Raw genomic sequence first — 17,159 nt, forward strand, 5'->3', positions numbered from 1 at the left:
TCCCTTCTGATGTTTTATTTCCCCAGGATATATTTTATGTATCACATTGTACATTTCCCAGTACAGTGATTAGTTACACCTCTGAATATGTCAGGAGCTGGAAACATGGCTCTGCTTCCTTCCATCACTTCTGGCCCTTCGCATAATACAGAAAGAAATGAGCTGTTTCTTCTGCAAGCAGTGGAACAAATCAGTAGCAATAGTCTCTCATGCCTCATCTGTTCTCTTACGCTGAAGGAGAAGATGGGACCTGGATCAGTTTTTCATTTGCACATCTATTCTGGGAATAGATAATTTGTTATGTAGAAAGCTTAGTTTCAGCATGCAAATGTGTTCACATCCCGTGGTGGGACAGATTTTGCCTTACTGACACAACTGAAGTAAGGAAGCTCACGGTCTCATCTCGGCTGCTGTAGGTTCCCATAGCATTGGCATCTCGAGGACAGAGCTAGTACCAAGTGATTTCAGTTAAATCCATCATCATTATCCTAATGCAGAATGTAGACAAGTATTGGAAGGAGATATATCCAGAAAGTAAAGATTACAGTACACCAAGTCCCAGCGAGTAAGTGAGCATTCACTGGAAGCTTCCTGGAGGCCCGTGATATCTCACTGAAACTTAGTGAATCAAACAGTTTGGCTGCACGTAACGGACAGTCTCTTTTTGCCCCCACTTCTTTAGACTAGTTGCTTCCACAGGAAATTTTTAAATCCTGAAGAAATTTGTGTCTACTTTTAAATAAGAAATGTACCAAGAAAAATTTTGGAACTTTTCCAAATTGAAGCCGCTCGAGAATCATGGGAATATTAAGACCCTGCTGGACAAAAGGAAGATTCAAAAGAAGAAACAAGTTCTGTCACTGAATATCTGTATCACTGTTCTACAAAGGACAGTAATATAGCTGGGTATGTATGGTTAAAAAAGGCAAAAATACCAATCTGAATTTATGCAAGGACTTTTAAAAACTGTTTAGTGCCTATTTTCCCCATTTCTCTATAATGTGTAAGTGCCTGAAAATGTGAATGAAATAGAAGTTAATGAGAGCCAAAACATGGGAAAGAAGGAAGACATGAAGTTGTAGAATCATAGAATAATTCAGGTTGGAAGGACCAGGTTGCCCAGGGCACCTTTAAGGACGGAGACTGCACCACCTTTCTGGGTCATCTGTTCCAATGCTTGAATGTCCTAACATTGGAAACCTCTCTTCTTTCAAGTCATGTTTTTTGTCTCGTCTTCCCACTGTTGTGTTGTGCCTCTGTGAAGAGCCTGGCTCTGCTTTCTTGATAACCACCCCTGCCCTTTCATGGCAGGGGATGGAAAAGGAGACGCACCTGCCAGTAGGAAACTTCTGTGCTCTGGAGTAGCTAATCAACGTTCTGGGGCTCACTAAGCACTGGCTGGTGTAGCGAGGAAGCCAGCCTAAAGCTGTGCATCACATTTTTCAAAAATCTACTGTTGTGCATACCCAGGTCCCGTGGAAGGCAATGGGAGAGAGATTACAAATTTTAATACAAGTTCAAAGGCAGCTAAGTATATTTCACTCTCTAAATCAGAACTTTGATCTTTGTAACTTTTAGGCTTTATTTAGCTCCAAGTAAAAATAAAGATACTTGAGTTATCAGGTATGTAACTACCAGTAGATTTTTCTGAGCATGTATTAAAGGGACAGTTCACTGGACTGAATAGCTAACATATATGGTAAAATAGTAAATCGCTACATGCCGTTGTTCAGAATGATGCACAGATAAGTGCCTGTATTTTCCGAATGTTTTGCATACCCATAAAAGAGAATTTTGCCTTAGCTTCAGTGGGTACATTTTAAACTGACGTTAATTTTGGCTTACATTTTCTAAATGTTAGAGTGGTTTCATCTTCAGTAAGCATGCTTATCAGCTCCAAAATATACATGCTCTTTTTCCATAAATTTTCATTTTTTATTAGAAACAAATAAATCTTTCATATTGTAATAAAGTGATAGAATTAAAAGAAGAAAAAGTATGAAAATGCAGAAATCAGATATTTATTGTATCATACTCAAGGGCAAATGAAGTTGATGGCCCATTTTTTAATTGATATATTGATTACAATTTTGTAAGAAGTGGTGGTGGAATTCAGCAAAAATGATTGAGGTGGTACAAATGCTTATAAATCTGTCCCACATTGTTCGTGTTCCTTAATTTTAATTGTCTGATAAAACTTCCATCAGTTTCTGTAATTAACCTAATGGTCTAAATGAATTTCCAGATCACTGGTTATTCATTTCAATATAGAAAATGCCATTACATTGAGTTTAATTAATACAAAGTGAGTTCACAGTCCGTTGTATCATTAGAATAGAATTTTACTGTTTTAACTGTTTCAATTATGAATATTTTTTCCTCTCATTTTGTTTGTCCCGTTTACGGACTTGAGTGTTCTCTATTCATACGAAAATAGTATAAACCCTTTATAATTAAAATATTTAAAACTCAGTGCTCTTTAAGTTCCCATCCTCAAAATATCGGTGTATATATTTTTTGTATTTGTCATTTTGACTATTTTTAAACAGAATTCAGGCAGTGCCAAATTCATAATCCCATGATATGCCCTAGAACATCTTATTTGTCTTGATATTCCTTTCACAGAAGTACATATGACAGATAAGCACTCACCAGAGAATACTTTTGCTTTGCGTCAGACAGATATTAAAACAATAAACTATGTTGCCCTGGGATTTTAGCTTATGAGCAACCAGAAAACAACAAGGCAAAGATGAGATGTTTCTGAAAGGTGGGAAGGCAGTTCTTTCAGAAAACTCCCTGGAAACCTTTGGTCCTGTAATATTTGTGACAATAAATATTTTTAATGCTTAAGTTCTTTTAAAGCAAATCAGGAAAAGACATTCCGTTACTTCAGAGCAGGCATTAGATATGTTCCTAAATTATCCTAATAGTCCTACTGACCCGAAGTTATGCATTATATGCCAGGAGAGAAGGAAAATCTACAGCAGAAGCTTTAAATATTAATTACATGATATGGGAATTTTGCTTTTTGTGTATGTTCTCTATTAAAAACTTATCAACGCTTATGTATGACAGACACATGTACTATTTTAAAAAGGATTTTTTTTTCCTGTGGGTGCTTTGTTTTGATTCATAGGTGGAGGATAGTTCAGGACTTTGTTGATGTGCATGGAATAAATGATGAAAATCATACATACTAAGTATAAATACCACATCCAAAGGTAGGATTTAGTCCATTTGAGGACTCATTGTGCTACAGAAAAATAAAGCCTGTCTATTCAATATGTCTGTTGAATAGCCTTGCTTAGAAGTAGGTTACTTGGCTTAGGAATATTAGTAAACTACCTAGAAAATGCTGTATAAAACTATTTTCATGTTTCTTGTTTCAGTGAAGACATTCCAGGTTTTATTTTTCTGTGGCATTACTAATGGATTGGAGTAAGAACTTTGACATTTATATTATATTCTGGGATATTTCCAGTACCAAGAAGATTACATGGGGAAAATATAAATTTTCAAAAGGTGATTTAAAGTGCGCTTCTGAGCAGAATCATTAGTGGAAACATTCAGTTTAAAAACCTTGATTCAGTTGATTTTGTCAGGTTTAATCTGTTGCACACATGTAGTTACCTGAAAATTATATCTAAAAATACATATAAAATGTAGGTGCTCCTGGCATTTGGTGTATCCTTTTCTGGGTTTTGTGTGTAAGACATGATTGACCGTATTCAATCTAAATGGACATATACTTTATTGTAATGACATCAATGATTAATTTGTTCTGATTTTATTGTTGTAGTTTTTATTAATTTATTTGTTGTGATTTTACTGTTATTGGTAAGGGAGAGACTGTTTAGTAAGCTTGCCATTTTGAATTGGTACGTGGGGTCAGGAACAGTTTAAAGAATGAGTATTCATATGGTATAAATAATTTACCTGTGTTACAGTATTTGCAAATTAAATGTAAAAGGTTTCTGCAAACTAAATTTTTAATTGGTCTGTTTTCTCTTAAACTAAAATGGAATGGCGGGTCACTTCATCACAATGGAAATATATATTAGTAGATTGTATTTACCTGTTTGTGTTTTTGTCTGCTTTTTATTGCTTCATGGAAAAAAGGTAGAGTACCTCTGCAAAGGAGTTCTGTGATTAAGCCAATTTAGCCATTGTAGGACTGAGATTCATGAATGAAACAGTATAAAAATCCTGCCCAAAGGGAAATGTCCGTACATTTGAGTAGACCAATCACACATACCATTTCCAGGCTACAAAAACCTCATTACTGAACATTTAGGAGTCAAACTATCTTTTAATGTGCTTCCTGAATTAATTAATTGCCTTTATTTATAAAGAGAATCACCTGGTAGTAACCCAGGAATAATGTGAAAAGTGCCCTTCCTTCTCTGTATGTTAAAATACAGCGGGTTTACATGAATGTTTAAATAAAGACGATACCCATAATAAGTAGGAAGGGAAGGTTACTAGTTGCTTTCCATGATTCCACTTCCCCCATGTATAGAAGTGTAAAAGGTTGAAAAATCATGTATCACTTCCAGAGAAAAATATTGATGTTATCTCTTGTTGAAATGTCTTTAAAAGGTTTTTAAGCACTGTTTTGGCCCATTGGATTGGACCATGCTTTGAACAAAGTTGCACAAATCTGAATGCAGGATAACTCCGCTGACTTCTAAGTCAGATAGTTATAAAGATAATACAAAATTAACAAAACTTAGTAAAATTATATTCATACGTATTATGTTATATTCTTGATTTAAGTATCAGCCTTTTTAAATTGTAAAGTGAACCTCTTTGGGATTTTTTTGGTAGCACTGCCTGAAATTCTTACAGCATTTTTTGTGTGCTGTATCATTATATATTGTCCTTCTGTAACTATTTTAAGGATAACTGTTCTTCTGTCTATCAGTATTTTAAATGGTGAATAAGGAATCATCAGTAAGATGTATTATAGTTGTCCAGAATCTGTAAATATGGGTTTCATTTCACTCCTGCAAATCTGTTTTTAAGTGCCTTGCTGTTTATACTCATTCTTCTGTTAATCTCTTTAGTGATGGTGCAGTGTGTCTGAACTAGCACGCTTAAGAGTTTTATAAAGATAGATGTATCCTGAACTGTGTGCCACTGACTTTTTTTTAACTTATACACCATCCTACACCTGGGTAGTGGGAGATGACTGGAAAGGTGTGCGTAATATTTTTAATAGTAAATTGTAGAGAGTATCTTTGTCCTTTAGTTCAAATAACAAAAATCATGTTTGACCGAGGACAGTTGGGCATCCCGTGTCTTAACTTAGTGCTTTCCTGTTAATGGAGATACGGCACTTGGCCAGTGGCAGTACTCGTGACTAACCAATGAGTTAGGACAATAGGATTGTTTGGACTTACTCCTCTCAGTATGCAGCTAAATAGTGAGAGTTACATTTAGTATTTTTTTGCATCATGATCTATGATGTTGTACATAAGATCCTTTGTGTAGAGTCCTAGATGTAGGCTTCTGACGTTTCCTTAGCTTTGCGTTCTAGATGATGTGTTACTCATTTTTAGTAGGTAGGCACACACAGTTGACCATACATCTCAAGTCATTCTGTCTGTCCGATGTGAAGTTGTTAATTTTGTGGTTTTCAGCTTATTTGGTTTCAGATTCGGTTTCAAATAAAGACTTACTTTAGTGTCACTCTTTCTTGCATTGTGTGGCAGTTGTTATTAAATCATGGCTCTTAAAACCATGTTGTATACAGGAAAATTCTTCAAACTGAATTTCATACATAGTAAGTACTTTTGAGGTATTAACATTTTTAATATCTATATGACTCTTTGCAGGTGCAGTTCTTTGTTTTGACAATTTTTTCCATTATGGCTTGGATTAGGTTAATAGCTGGTTTTTTTCCTCAATCACTTCCTGCCTAAATTGTTCCCAACCCAACAACGTTCTGACAGTGTTCTTATTTACAGTTTAATAATTCTGTTGAGTTTTAGTAATCCTTGTGTCATCTAGACAGGACTTCTTGTTGCCAAATAATTGACTTTCATAAACATTCAAATTACCAAATTTTGTCATCTCTTTATAGTAGTGCTACTCTTCATCTAGTTTTCCACAACCGTGTCCTTTTCACTTTGTCTCAGAAATGGTGTTTAGCTAGACACAGAGGAATTTTTCCATTTGCTTGGAACCTGTAGAAGTCCAACAACCAGGAACACAAGACAAGTTATTGATCAGTTTGATCATCTATATTTGAAGACTGTTCTTTATTTTAAGATCAGATGTGGCTTCTCTGATCTCTGCTGTTTCTTTTCCTTTATGGCCTAGTTGCTTTGTTGTTTGTTTTTACTTACTGAGCTTTTTCTTGTTTGTTAGTTGTTTCTTTTGCGAAAAGTCAACTATTTTTTGTGTATCAACTATTTGTATTCTTTGTATTCATCAACCATGCAGTACTCGTATTTTGTAACTAAGTACACCATAAGTAATTTGACCACCGATGATAGCTTTTTTTATTCAAAGTTGTAGGTTGCTGTAATTACATAGCTTTACAAAAAAATTATCAATCATCTTATTGATTCTTTTTTATCCCTCCACATCCTCCCTTTTTTTCTTCTGTGTGTTAAGAGAAATCCCTTGATGTCTGAGGGATTCAGGTGGCTGCATGTACAGTTCAGTAAAAGAAGGATGAGATATATGGGCATTTCTGATAATCATAGACTCACAAAATGACTGAATCTCAGAATGGCTGAGGTTGGAAGAAACCTCTGGAGGTCACATTTTCCACCACCCCTGCTCAAGCAGCGTAACCTGAGCAGGCTGCTCAGGACCACGTCCAAACAGCTTTTGAATATCTCCAGGGATGGAGACTCCACAGCCTCTCTGGGTACCTGAACCAGTGCTCAGTCACCCTCACAGTGAAAAAGTTTAGACAAAAAGATGAGACAGTTTCTAGGCTTTGGCACCAAGATTTTGCTCCAAAGGTTATAAATTCCTGGCATATAATGGTGTCACTGTACATATAAACCAATGGTGGTTTGTTTCTTGGTATATTAGAGGAGATGAAACAAAGGGGGGCAGAGAAAAATTATAATTCCATATATACTTACAATAATTATAAAGAAAACTATGTGTGAATTCAGTATGTGCAAATCATTGTTGAAATAGTAGATCAATTAGCTCTGGAATCAAGTTTAAGGTAAAGATAACCAAATAACAAGTTTTGTTGGAACAGTTAAGTGTCTTCCTACAATTTAACATATGAATAAACACATTAAATAGGAGGTTGCTTTTTACTGAAATATTTTATGTATGTTTTTTGGGTGCATTTGATTATGTTGGTGATTTGGTATGGAAAAATCTTAACACGTTTCATATGTCTGAGGATGAAATAGTTAAAAACAGAGTCTTAAAGCAGCTGTCTGTCCTCTTTCTAGGAATATTTACGTAAACGTTCAGGGTACACTTACCATAGAAAGTTTCACCAAATTTATGTAAAATTTGGTGCTAATTTGGATTTGACTGGAAACTTAATGCAGTAGTGTTGTGTAAAGGGATTCAATTACAGTGTGCAGTGTTTTGTAAGTAACTGTCTCACATAAAAAAGTTAATTAATCAGAGCTGTGTCAATTTCCTTGTGCCATGTCAATTTGCAGCAAGGTAATTAATCACTAATCACCCAGCGTGCAGCAAACTCAGGGATAATCCATGAGTCGTTTATTGTTACTTTTTTCAAAATAAATGGCACACAGAGCCATGAAGAAACACATCTTGCCTTCCATAATATTTTTATCGACAGTTTTGCATGTTGTAATAGACTGCAGCAACAAGCAGCTGTAGTTCAATGGAATATGAATATTAAAGAAACAAATGAGAGCAGATTTATAGGCCATTGCTTTTCTGTTATGTCAGTTTTGAGATTACACTGAGCAAATGAACAGTGAAAAATTACTCTTCCATGTGGAGAATGGTGATTAGACTTGTACATTAATTAGGGATTTTTGTTTTCCTTTTCAATGCATTTCAAATGAGAATGTCCTATAAGTAATGGTTTGTCCAAAATACAGATTTATTCATTCCTAAACAACAGTGTTTAATACTGACATATATTTTTGTACAATAGTAAGGAAATAATTGTTCTACTAATTTTAAGTATGTGTTTCAAAAAATAAATAGATTGTGAATGAAAGAAATAGAAGTGACCAGTTGTGACTGTATTTGACATATATAGCAAATTTCCTTTGAATTCAGTTAATTCACAACTAGATCCCAGGGATAATAATCTCACAAGTGACAGGTGAAAAAATGTATTTTAAGCTTGCTATGTTTAAACATTGTGAACTTTCTGAAGATTTTTTTTTTTACCCTGAAATTTTAAGAACCCATATATATATAATTTCAAAGCCTTCTTATGTTAAACACTGTAGTAACAGAGCTTGAATTTTACTTGCATTGTACTTTGGACTGTGTATTTAAATGCAAAGATCTGCACACATCCTCTTTAACACAGGTTTTTATAATTCTTTTAAAGAATGCCAAGTAATGCTACTTATTACTATTACAGTGAAGTGAAAACTCACTACACAGAATACGTTGGCATAACTCCTGATTCTGTTCCAGAAATCTCAGATAATAGCATATAGATTATTCTGCTTAGCCTTTCTCAGCGTGTTACCCATTATATCTCTTTGTTTTTAATTTATTGTCCAGCACTTCTGAAGTGTTTCCTTAACAGGGATTCTCCTGCACTATGGGAATAATGTAGAAGTGTCTCCCTGCCTTTCTAATAGTTAGGCTATGTTGCAGTAAATTAGCTATGAACTGATTCAAACATGATGTAGCGTTAAAATTCTTCACCATAAAACATTTGAAAACTCTTGATGGAGGATGACCTGGTAGTTTGTGCAAAGAAGGAGACATTAGGAGTGATGAGAGGTAGATTCGTTCATCCATTTTGATGGCACACCTTTCTTGAGGCATATGGCACTCTCATACAAATTCAAACCACAGCACAAATGCAAAGAATAATTGCCCATTAAAATGGCTGTATATTTTTATGGCTTTGATACAAAATCTGCCCCCTGTTGTTTTTTGCATCTGCTACTCTTCCATCTATCCCAAAGCTTTAAAACTTTAATACACAGTGTATAACTCTTAAGTATTTTTCACCAGGTTATATTCCTCCTTTTGGGAACTCAAGCTTTGTCATTGTTCCTTCAGTCTTTGTTTTCTAAGGCATATGTTGAGATATGGTGCCTAGAAAGTGCACCTACCTGTCATGTTCATTTAATAAAAAATGAATAAACCCAATGCTTATATTACATCTTTTGGGAGAAGTTAAGATTTGATTAAATTTCATCTGTGAACACAAAGATTAAGTTCCTCTTTGTTTCCTCTCATTCATATTTGTTTTCTATATAAAATCATTAGTTGCCTAAATTTTACCAATGTGCTAACATGAATCCTGTTAATTCCAAAGGCCTTTTTATTTGCTTAAATGTTGCAATTTGCTGACCAGATTTCATGCTTGAGATCTAAACCGAAGTTCGATGAAAGAGATACCCTGACAATGTTTCCATGTTTACAAAGTGTGTCCAGAAGAGAGAACTTTCTGGACAATGTTCGTCATCATAATACATTTTTTAAAAATTTTATCCTCTTAAATATAAAATTGGAAAAAATAAGTTTAAAGAAGGACTCTTACCAACATACTGTTCCTAAAAAAAGTTTCATTTAGGCTGTAGTACAAGATGATTTGTAAGCTTTTGGATAATTATATTAATCAAAGCCAAGCAGTTCCACAGCATATTGTTTTCACTCTTCTTTTTTAATTTGAAAAAGTAAAATTGCAGTTCCACTGTAGAAATTGATTTTTTCTTGTTGCCGTTGTAGTCTCATTCATATTTGAATAGCTGAATGAATAACTATAGAACTGATGTGGCTATTAGATGAGAATGTAAATTGTTTCTTTGGCTTGATATTTGATTATATATAGTCCTTAGAAAAGTATTTTTTTTTAACCTCATATTATCATCTCATATCATCAACGTGTAGTTGGAGAAATCTGCCTTTTCTCTGTCACAGACCAGAAGAATTCCAGTCATCAAATTACTTTGATAAATTTAAGGTAGTTTTGCTTAGAAGTGGACTCAGAGGCTTCCCTGCTGAGAGTCAAACACATTTTCAACCCCATTATAATAGTGTTTTCACTGGCTGAGTTTCAGCAGTTTGGCACTGAGGCACTAAGGAAGGTTGACCTACAAACTGTAAGTCATTAAAATCTTTACCCCTCCTGGCTAGTATATTCATTACCTTTGGGGCTAGTTAATAGCACTTAATGCTTCTTGATGGGCGAGCCCTTTTCATAAAATGGTTTTTATGAAGTCCATTCTTCAGTTGTGTTCTAATGGTGCCACTTCTGCTGGTTGTTTTGGGGTGAGGATATTAAAAAGTTGGTAGCAAAATAAATTCTGTGGTTATTACGTATTCCTAACCATCTGATTTCTCAGCTGGGCTCAAGTAGCATAGTTTTTTTTGCTGAACTCAAATCTAGGGTGACGTGGTCTTGTTGATTATTTTACCTCTAATCTTAATCTTTAATATTACTACCTGGAAATAGAAGGCGTGTTTTCAGATACTCTGATTTTCAGACTGACCCAAATCAATTTTTTGGGATGGATATAATTCTGTTATATATAAACTCTTCTGTTAGACCTCACTTGATCATAAGACCTTGCAATGTCACTCTTAATTCCGTATTTCTCAGGTTTCATTTCCATCATGTCTTACTGTCTTCCTGACAGAACTCCAAATCATTGCTCTACCTTCTAGTAGTTGCTTCTACAAGCTTTTTTAGAGTTTTGCTTTCCTCTAGACATTTTATGTTTCATGATTTTATTAAGGAGACAATGCAAGGCAAGCATAGCGAAACAATTAAATTACTTCAGGCTTTTCGTTCTAACACATCCTTTTTGTTGCAGATCCTTTGAAAATGGTAGAAATCACTGTCTTGTCTTAGTATCTCCCATGAATGCTGAGCCTCCATTATGTGTTCTGGATTTGGCAAACACTTATGGACTAAATGACTCTTCCTGCTATCTCTATCTTCTAGCTTTTTCTCCTCTTTCATAAGAGAAAGCTTTTTTTCTCATAAAAATTTAATAACTTTTTAAAAAAATATTTTCTGTTGTTTTCTACTGATTCATTGATGGGGCACTCTGCTTTTCCAGTAACATTTCTTTGTAGAGAACCATTCACTGTCAAAGGTTTAAGGTCAGTGGCTCTTGTAATTCTTTCCAAGGTGTGACCACCATGAAGATTAAAGAGTACTTAGGATAAATGCCCAATTATTGCAAAATTTGTATTTTAAAATGTCTGTGAAAGCTGGATTAAATGGTACAATTCAAAGGAAAAAATGCTCACAAAACACTTCAGGAATTCATGCTTTCACAGAGGTTTATCCTCAGTGTCTCCCATATAACTTCTGCACAATTCCAGTTAGTTTTCATCAGACCTATATTTACTCATTTCTTCTGAAAATCAAGAGAGAGGTCCATTCTTCACACACATGTATAAGGTCTGTGGCTGTATGTCTAGGACCCTGAGTGTTTCACTGAAAGAAGACTACTTAAGTGCTTTAAATATTTCCGAATGTAGATGTTAATTACAAAGAATTAATTGCTGAAACAGACTTTAGAGCAGGAGTTTCCAGACCATGTATTGCAAGCCCACAACACTGTTAGATACCTTACATTGCTTGAGTTTAGACTTTTTTGAATTGGTTTGGGGTTTTTTTGCTGCTGCTTCTGATTTTCTTGTGAAAGTGTGTTTTCTATCAATGTGTAGAGAACTACAGATGCACATGTAAGTGAAGAAGTTGTCCAAACTGCTCAAAGGTTGTCAGACTTCATTAATTTTTTGTCAATGGCTTTTAGGTCAGAGAAATTTCTCTTAATCTTGGTAGTTTAAGAGTGTCCCTAAAGAATACAATTTTTTAAAGCTAGCTACAGAATACCAACCTTCAGGTTTATCATTCAAGATATCCACCATTTCAGATGTCAGTTTTTTCCTGGCCAGACTCTCAAGTCCATTTTTCCCCATTTGCTATAGCAAACTCTTCTCAGCATGGTTTTGTTGATTTTTTTCCTTTTTATTTATTTATTTGCATGATTAAAAAAAAAGGCACAAATTAACTCTCAAATTATTGGAGAAACCTACTTCTAGAAATGACCGTCTATTAGGTGGAAAAGAGTCATTTTTTCTAATGCAGGCAGACTGCAGCTAAACGTTACTCTGATAACAAAGGTAGTCGTACTGGATTGGCTTAGTTCTCCATCTAGTCCAATACCCTGTATTTGGAAAGGAGCAAAAGCTGCATTGTAAAGGTTGTAAGACTGGAGCTAGTGTGTAGGTATATAGTTCTTTGAATGTTCTGTCAGCTTTGTACAATTTGGAGTGTTTTTGTAAACCAGAGGTGATGTCTTTATACTGTTTCTCTGCAGGGAAACTGTTCATCCTTTTCAATCATGCAAACTTTTAAACTTTTAACATCCATAACATCCAGTGGCAGAAAGTTCCACAGGGGCTTCATTAGAGGTTGTGTGAAGAGCCACCTTTTCCCATATTTTCTCCATTATTCATGATTGTGGAGCTTTGTCATAGCTCCCACAGTCACTTCGTTTCCGTGCTGAAGAGTACTAGTCCACTTCATTGTTTCTCTTACAGAAGTAACAGACATGGTAATAGTTATGATAAGTGGCAGTTTAAAATGTATGTTGTGCGCATCACCTAATTTAAGCCAAGACAGGAAGTCTCCAGCATGTGGCATTCACAAATACGTTCTCTAAGGGACAGAAGTGAACGATGACGCCATGATGTGCAACCCTCGTGTTTTTCTCATGTATTGCTAACTTCCATCTATGAAATTTTATTAGAGCATCGCACCTTTTATTTATCTGTTAGTATGGGGAGACAGTCCGCTCTATGAGAGGAACTACGGCACAGCCTGTAGACCGTTTTACTATAATATTTGCTTATATCTTCTGTCCGCTGAAAATTATCTTCTACTTTTTCATATGTACATTGTACTAATTTGTATGCAAGACTCTTTACTTGGAAAGGAATAGGACAAAAGTTACATGGTCTGAGCAGTAGGTCATGATTCTAGCAGTGCTTTATTTATACTGTTCAATATTTAATGTTGTTGCATATGCAAAATTACTTGCAGCTTCTGAATTTCCAAGTATATGATATATATGTTCATTTTTCAAAAAAAAAAAATGCTTTCCACGACTCTATTTCTTTAATCCTTCTTAAATACAGTTGACTGCAAAGTTATCAACAGTATATTGAGTTCTGTAACTGTAATCATTATGATTTTGACACATTCTCTTTACAGAAAGAGGAATAAAAATACAGTATTTGCACTTTTTAAAAAACTGTTTTAATTTAATTGTATTCTCATAAGGTTGTTTTATGTTGTATCACAGACATGTAAATCCTTGCAGAATTACTGTATAACCTTTTTGTCAGTGAGAAGGACTTAGCAAAGCCCAAAAGCCACAGTAGTAGGGCAATAATGGAGAAGTCACCATAATAACAGTATTTTCCTTCATGCGTTCAGCCAGTGACGTCTACAAGTTGTGAATTTTTCGTTTTCTTTTTCAAATTCAAGATGTCTTTTAAAACAATGCTAAAACAGATGAAAGACAAATGTGGATTGAAATCAATTTGTATTTCAGACTTGAAAAACTTAGTTTTATACATCATTACTTCCATTTCCTTGCTTCTTATTAGGGATTAATTAAGGAATATTTATTTATTTTATCTCTTTATTTACACACTGAAAAAAATTCAACACAGTGAAGCACAACTGAAGTAACCTGAGTGCCAACAGAGCTGGATTTGATTTTCTCTGTCTCATTGATGAATTAATTCCAAAAATACCTGTTCTAACATTGGCCAGCAATATATGTACAAAGGAGAAATGAAAGTACGAAGTATTGGTTAAAAAACTGGCAGAAAAAGTAAAGTGGAAAGTTTCTTGTTTATTTTTCAATTAAAAAGTTTGTGAAGAGAGAAGTTTTACAGAAAAAAACCTCTTAGTAGTACTGTATTACTGTTCAATTTCTGATTAAATTATTTTAAGTCTCACATGGAATGGTAATTAAAGTTTACACTTAGTTGCAATGACAATATAAAAATGTCTGAATTAATTTCTTTTTTATATGTCTAAATTGTTTCTATTGGGTCTGAATATTATCTGAATTCGTATCGATATTTCCAAACTGTGCAATTCTTGGCTTTGAAGAAATAACGGGTACTGTTATGAACAAAGTAAACCCCCAAAATCTGAGAAAACTCTTGCTCTGTCTGTCTTTCCCTTGGTACGTAATTAAGACCCGGTTAATAATCAACTTTTGAACAAAAGTAAAGCTCTGTTAGATTGGTAAAATCACTGGATAATTTAGATCACTGGAGGTCACCTGGTCCAACGTCTCATCCCCACTCAAAACAGGGCTGACTTTCAAAGATAGGTCAAATAATATGATGGAAATGTCTCTGGCATTATGAGTTTGAGCCTGAACTGGGTGACTTGGACCTCAGGAGTCTCCTGTTAGTGGTGTTGGCTAAAACAGTCAACATTATTTTTAATAGCGTCTTCAAAGAGAATCAGAGCCACCTATTATACTGCCATCTAAATTCCCAGTTTGCCATCTCCTGCTTGCATACAAAGATTTTGTGTAAAAAGATGAGGCCTCTGGTTAACAGACTAATAATTTACCTATTTGGCAACTGCCTCATCCAGTTACAGGCAAGCTTTAATATAAGCACAAACATGCTGCTACATTACCCGTGTTTTAAAACACTAGATTGATGTGAATATTTTACATTCATTCCTCTTTTTTCCTTCACAGTGCCAGGATTTCCCTACCCTGCTGCAACTGCAGCTGCTGCTTACAGAGGTGCACATCTAAGAGGCCGAGGTCGCACGGTGTATAACACGTTTCGTGCAGCAGCGCCCCCCCCTCCAATTCCAGCCTACGGCGGGTAAGGAGATCAGCCTCTTTTACCTATTAGCATGAATCTCCAAAGGCTACAAACTATTTGTGACTGTGGTGCATGCTGATCGTGTCTCACCGCAGAAACCAACGCAGCATGCAACCAATCCCAGCGCTGGAAGTGGTGCACCTTGCACGGAGTATTGAAAAATGACTCTAATTTGTACTGCCATGGTTGGTGGCCTTAAGCATTTCAGATGTCACATATTGTTATGTAGATGTTCTTAGAAACTGAATGCTTTGGAACAGAGAAATTGCTTCAGCTAAAGATACATTTTTGATGATTGCAAACATCTGGTTATTAAGGAGGTTGGATCAAGTTAACTTCTTTTTCTTCAAATAATCCACTGAAAGCTGTCTCTGGACCTGAAGGCTTAGTGGTGTATTTTATTTTTTTTAATTGCAGTTTGTTTAGTTTATCTAGTTGATATCTTTACCATGATAGAAATTTGGGATGCTTCTCTCAGGCCTATGTGTTTTTCAGTACGTTTGCTTAAATAATACCTTAAGATTTCACTGTCAGTGACCTGCATTACTAAAACCAAGTAGAAAACTAAGGAACAAAGGAGAAATTCATAGTAATAATTTCCAGAATCTTAATAATCTTCTGTTAATTCAGAAGATATATATAAATTTTTTGAGGTATATTTTTGAGGGAAAGAAGGAAGAAACAAATTCTCCTTGTAGCTCTGTAAATGCTGACACAGAAAGATTTTGTATGCTGCATGTGATATTTAAAAGTCCTAACATCGTCAAAAGATTTTTAGCTATTAAGAAATTGGGAAGTTTGGAAAATCAGAAAACTTGGCAGATCCCAGGCCAGAATAGTATTTTGTCATAAAAATTTGTGGTAGATATGCCACCGCCTCTCTGTAGAGCAATTGGTTCTTTCTCAGAAAGGCTCAGGAAGGGTTTGCAAAGTTTTGGATGAAGGTGATCCCTCTCTCGGCCCTCACTAAAGTCCTGTTCCACAGCTCATCTGCTCTCACTGTGGATATCTTGTAAGGGAACTTGCAGCACAAGATTTTGCTATGATCCTGTCCTCCTACTTCGTTACGGTAGAAGATGGGTGCCCTTCACTACTTCCCTCAGTTTCTCATGAAGCCTTTGTTCTATTAAGCCAAAAGGTGTGTCTTTTTCTAGACAGGTTTGCAAATCTAGTCAGTCAGCCATTGAACTAAATTTTCAGGGATATTTAGGACAGGCGCTTTGATCATTCCTTCACATTGGGTGGTTATCACCTCAGAGAAATAAGATGTTCTAAAAATGAATATAAAAATGATGCCACAGAACCAGGTTATTTTGTAAAAGTGTGTTCTATTTTATTTAAGTGTTTTGTGTAGTTTAATAAGCAAACTAATATTAATTTAATAAACAAAACAATATTACCACTACTGGAGAAAGACACCGTGATTTTTGAAGATTGTTTGAGTTACCTTTGGACAAGGATGGTCTCCCACCAAAGTTATCCTACTGCTGCCCAGACTCTTTAGAGTTAGTCCAGGTATTTGTACATGGCAATGATGGTAACGAGTTTAGAATGCCCTGCAAGAGCCAATTTCAGTATGAATGTCTCAGCTACGAAATGGATATTGCATATAAAGAAAGTGGACTCTTTCCATCTCTACTTAGTTTAAAAAGAAATTATTAAATTTGAACACCATGTACAATATGTAGTGAGATAACAACACGGGTTGTTACCAGTTTCATGATGTCACAAATGTAACATCTTAGTTTAATAGAAAGTCATAAAATAATATAAGAAAATATATACCAGCTACGTGTGATACAGTTTTTGAATCGGACAACACTTCTTTGTTCGTATATGCAAAATGGGTAACTACTTTCAGACCAGTAAGTAACTTAAATTTGCTTTAATTTAAGGGGCCACATGTGGGTGCTCTGTGTGTGTGTGTGTGTGTGTTATAAATTTTTATAGTTTAGTTAGTACAGCGACTCAGCAGGACGAATTAAATTTCCAAGTGTAATACATATATATTCTCATGTAATTGTACTGCTTACTTTCAGCATCTTTAGGTAGTAAGTTAGATGTATAAGCGTTTTGAACTCCTGTTGTAAGTTAATACAGAAGTTTTGCACTGC

At 35.1% G+C, this 17,159-nt stretch overlaps 1 protein-coding gene across 7 annotated transcripts in view; it reads left to right on the forward strand.

Annotated features, from left to right (window-relative positions):
* The window catches only part of RBFOX1 (RNA binding protein, fox-1 homolog (C. elegans) 1), a 271,893-nt gene that overhangs the window by 205,642 nt on the left and 49,092 nt on the right, over positions 1-17,159 (forward strand). For all 7 annotated transcript variants that reach the window (XM_009324718.1, XM_009324716.1, XM_009324722.1 and 4 more), the window contains one exon: positions 14,913-15,045. In XM_009324718.1, the coding sequence (XP_009322993.1) occupies positions 14,913-15,045 (133 nt within the window). The remainder of the gene's footprint in view (positions 1-14,912; positions 15,046-17,159) is intronic.

Source organism: Pygoscelis adeliae, unplaced genomic scaffold (assembly GCF_000699105.1).
Source record: "Pygoscelis adeliae isolate BGI_AS28 unplaced genomic scaffold, ASM69910v1 Scaffold85, whole genome shotgun sequence".
Taxonomy (NCBI): domain Eukaryota; kingdom Metazoa; phylum Chordata; class Aves; order Sphenisciformes; family Spheniscidae; genus Pygoscelis; species Pygoscelis adeliae.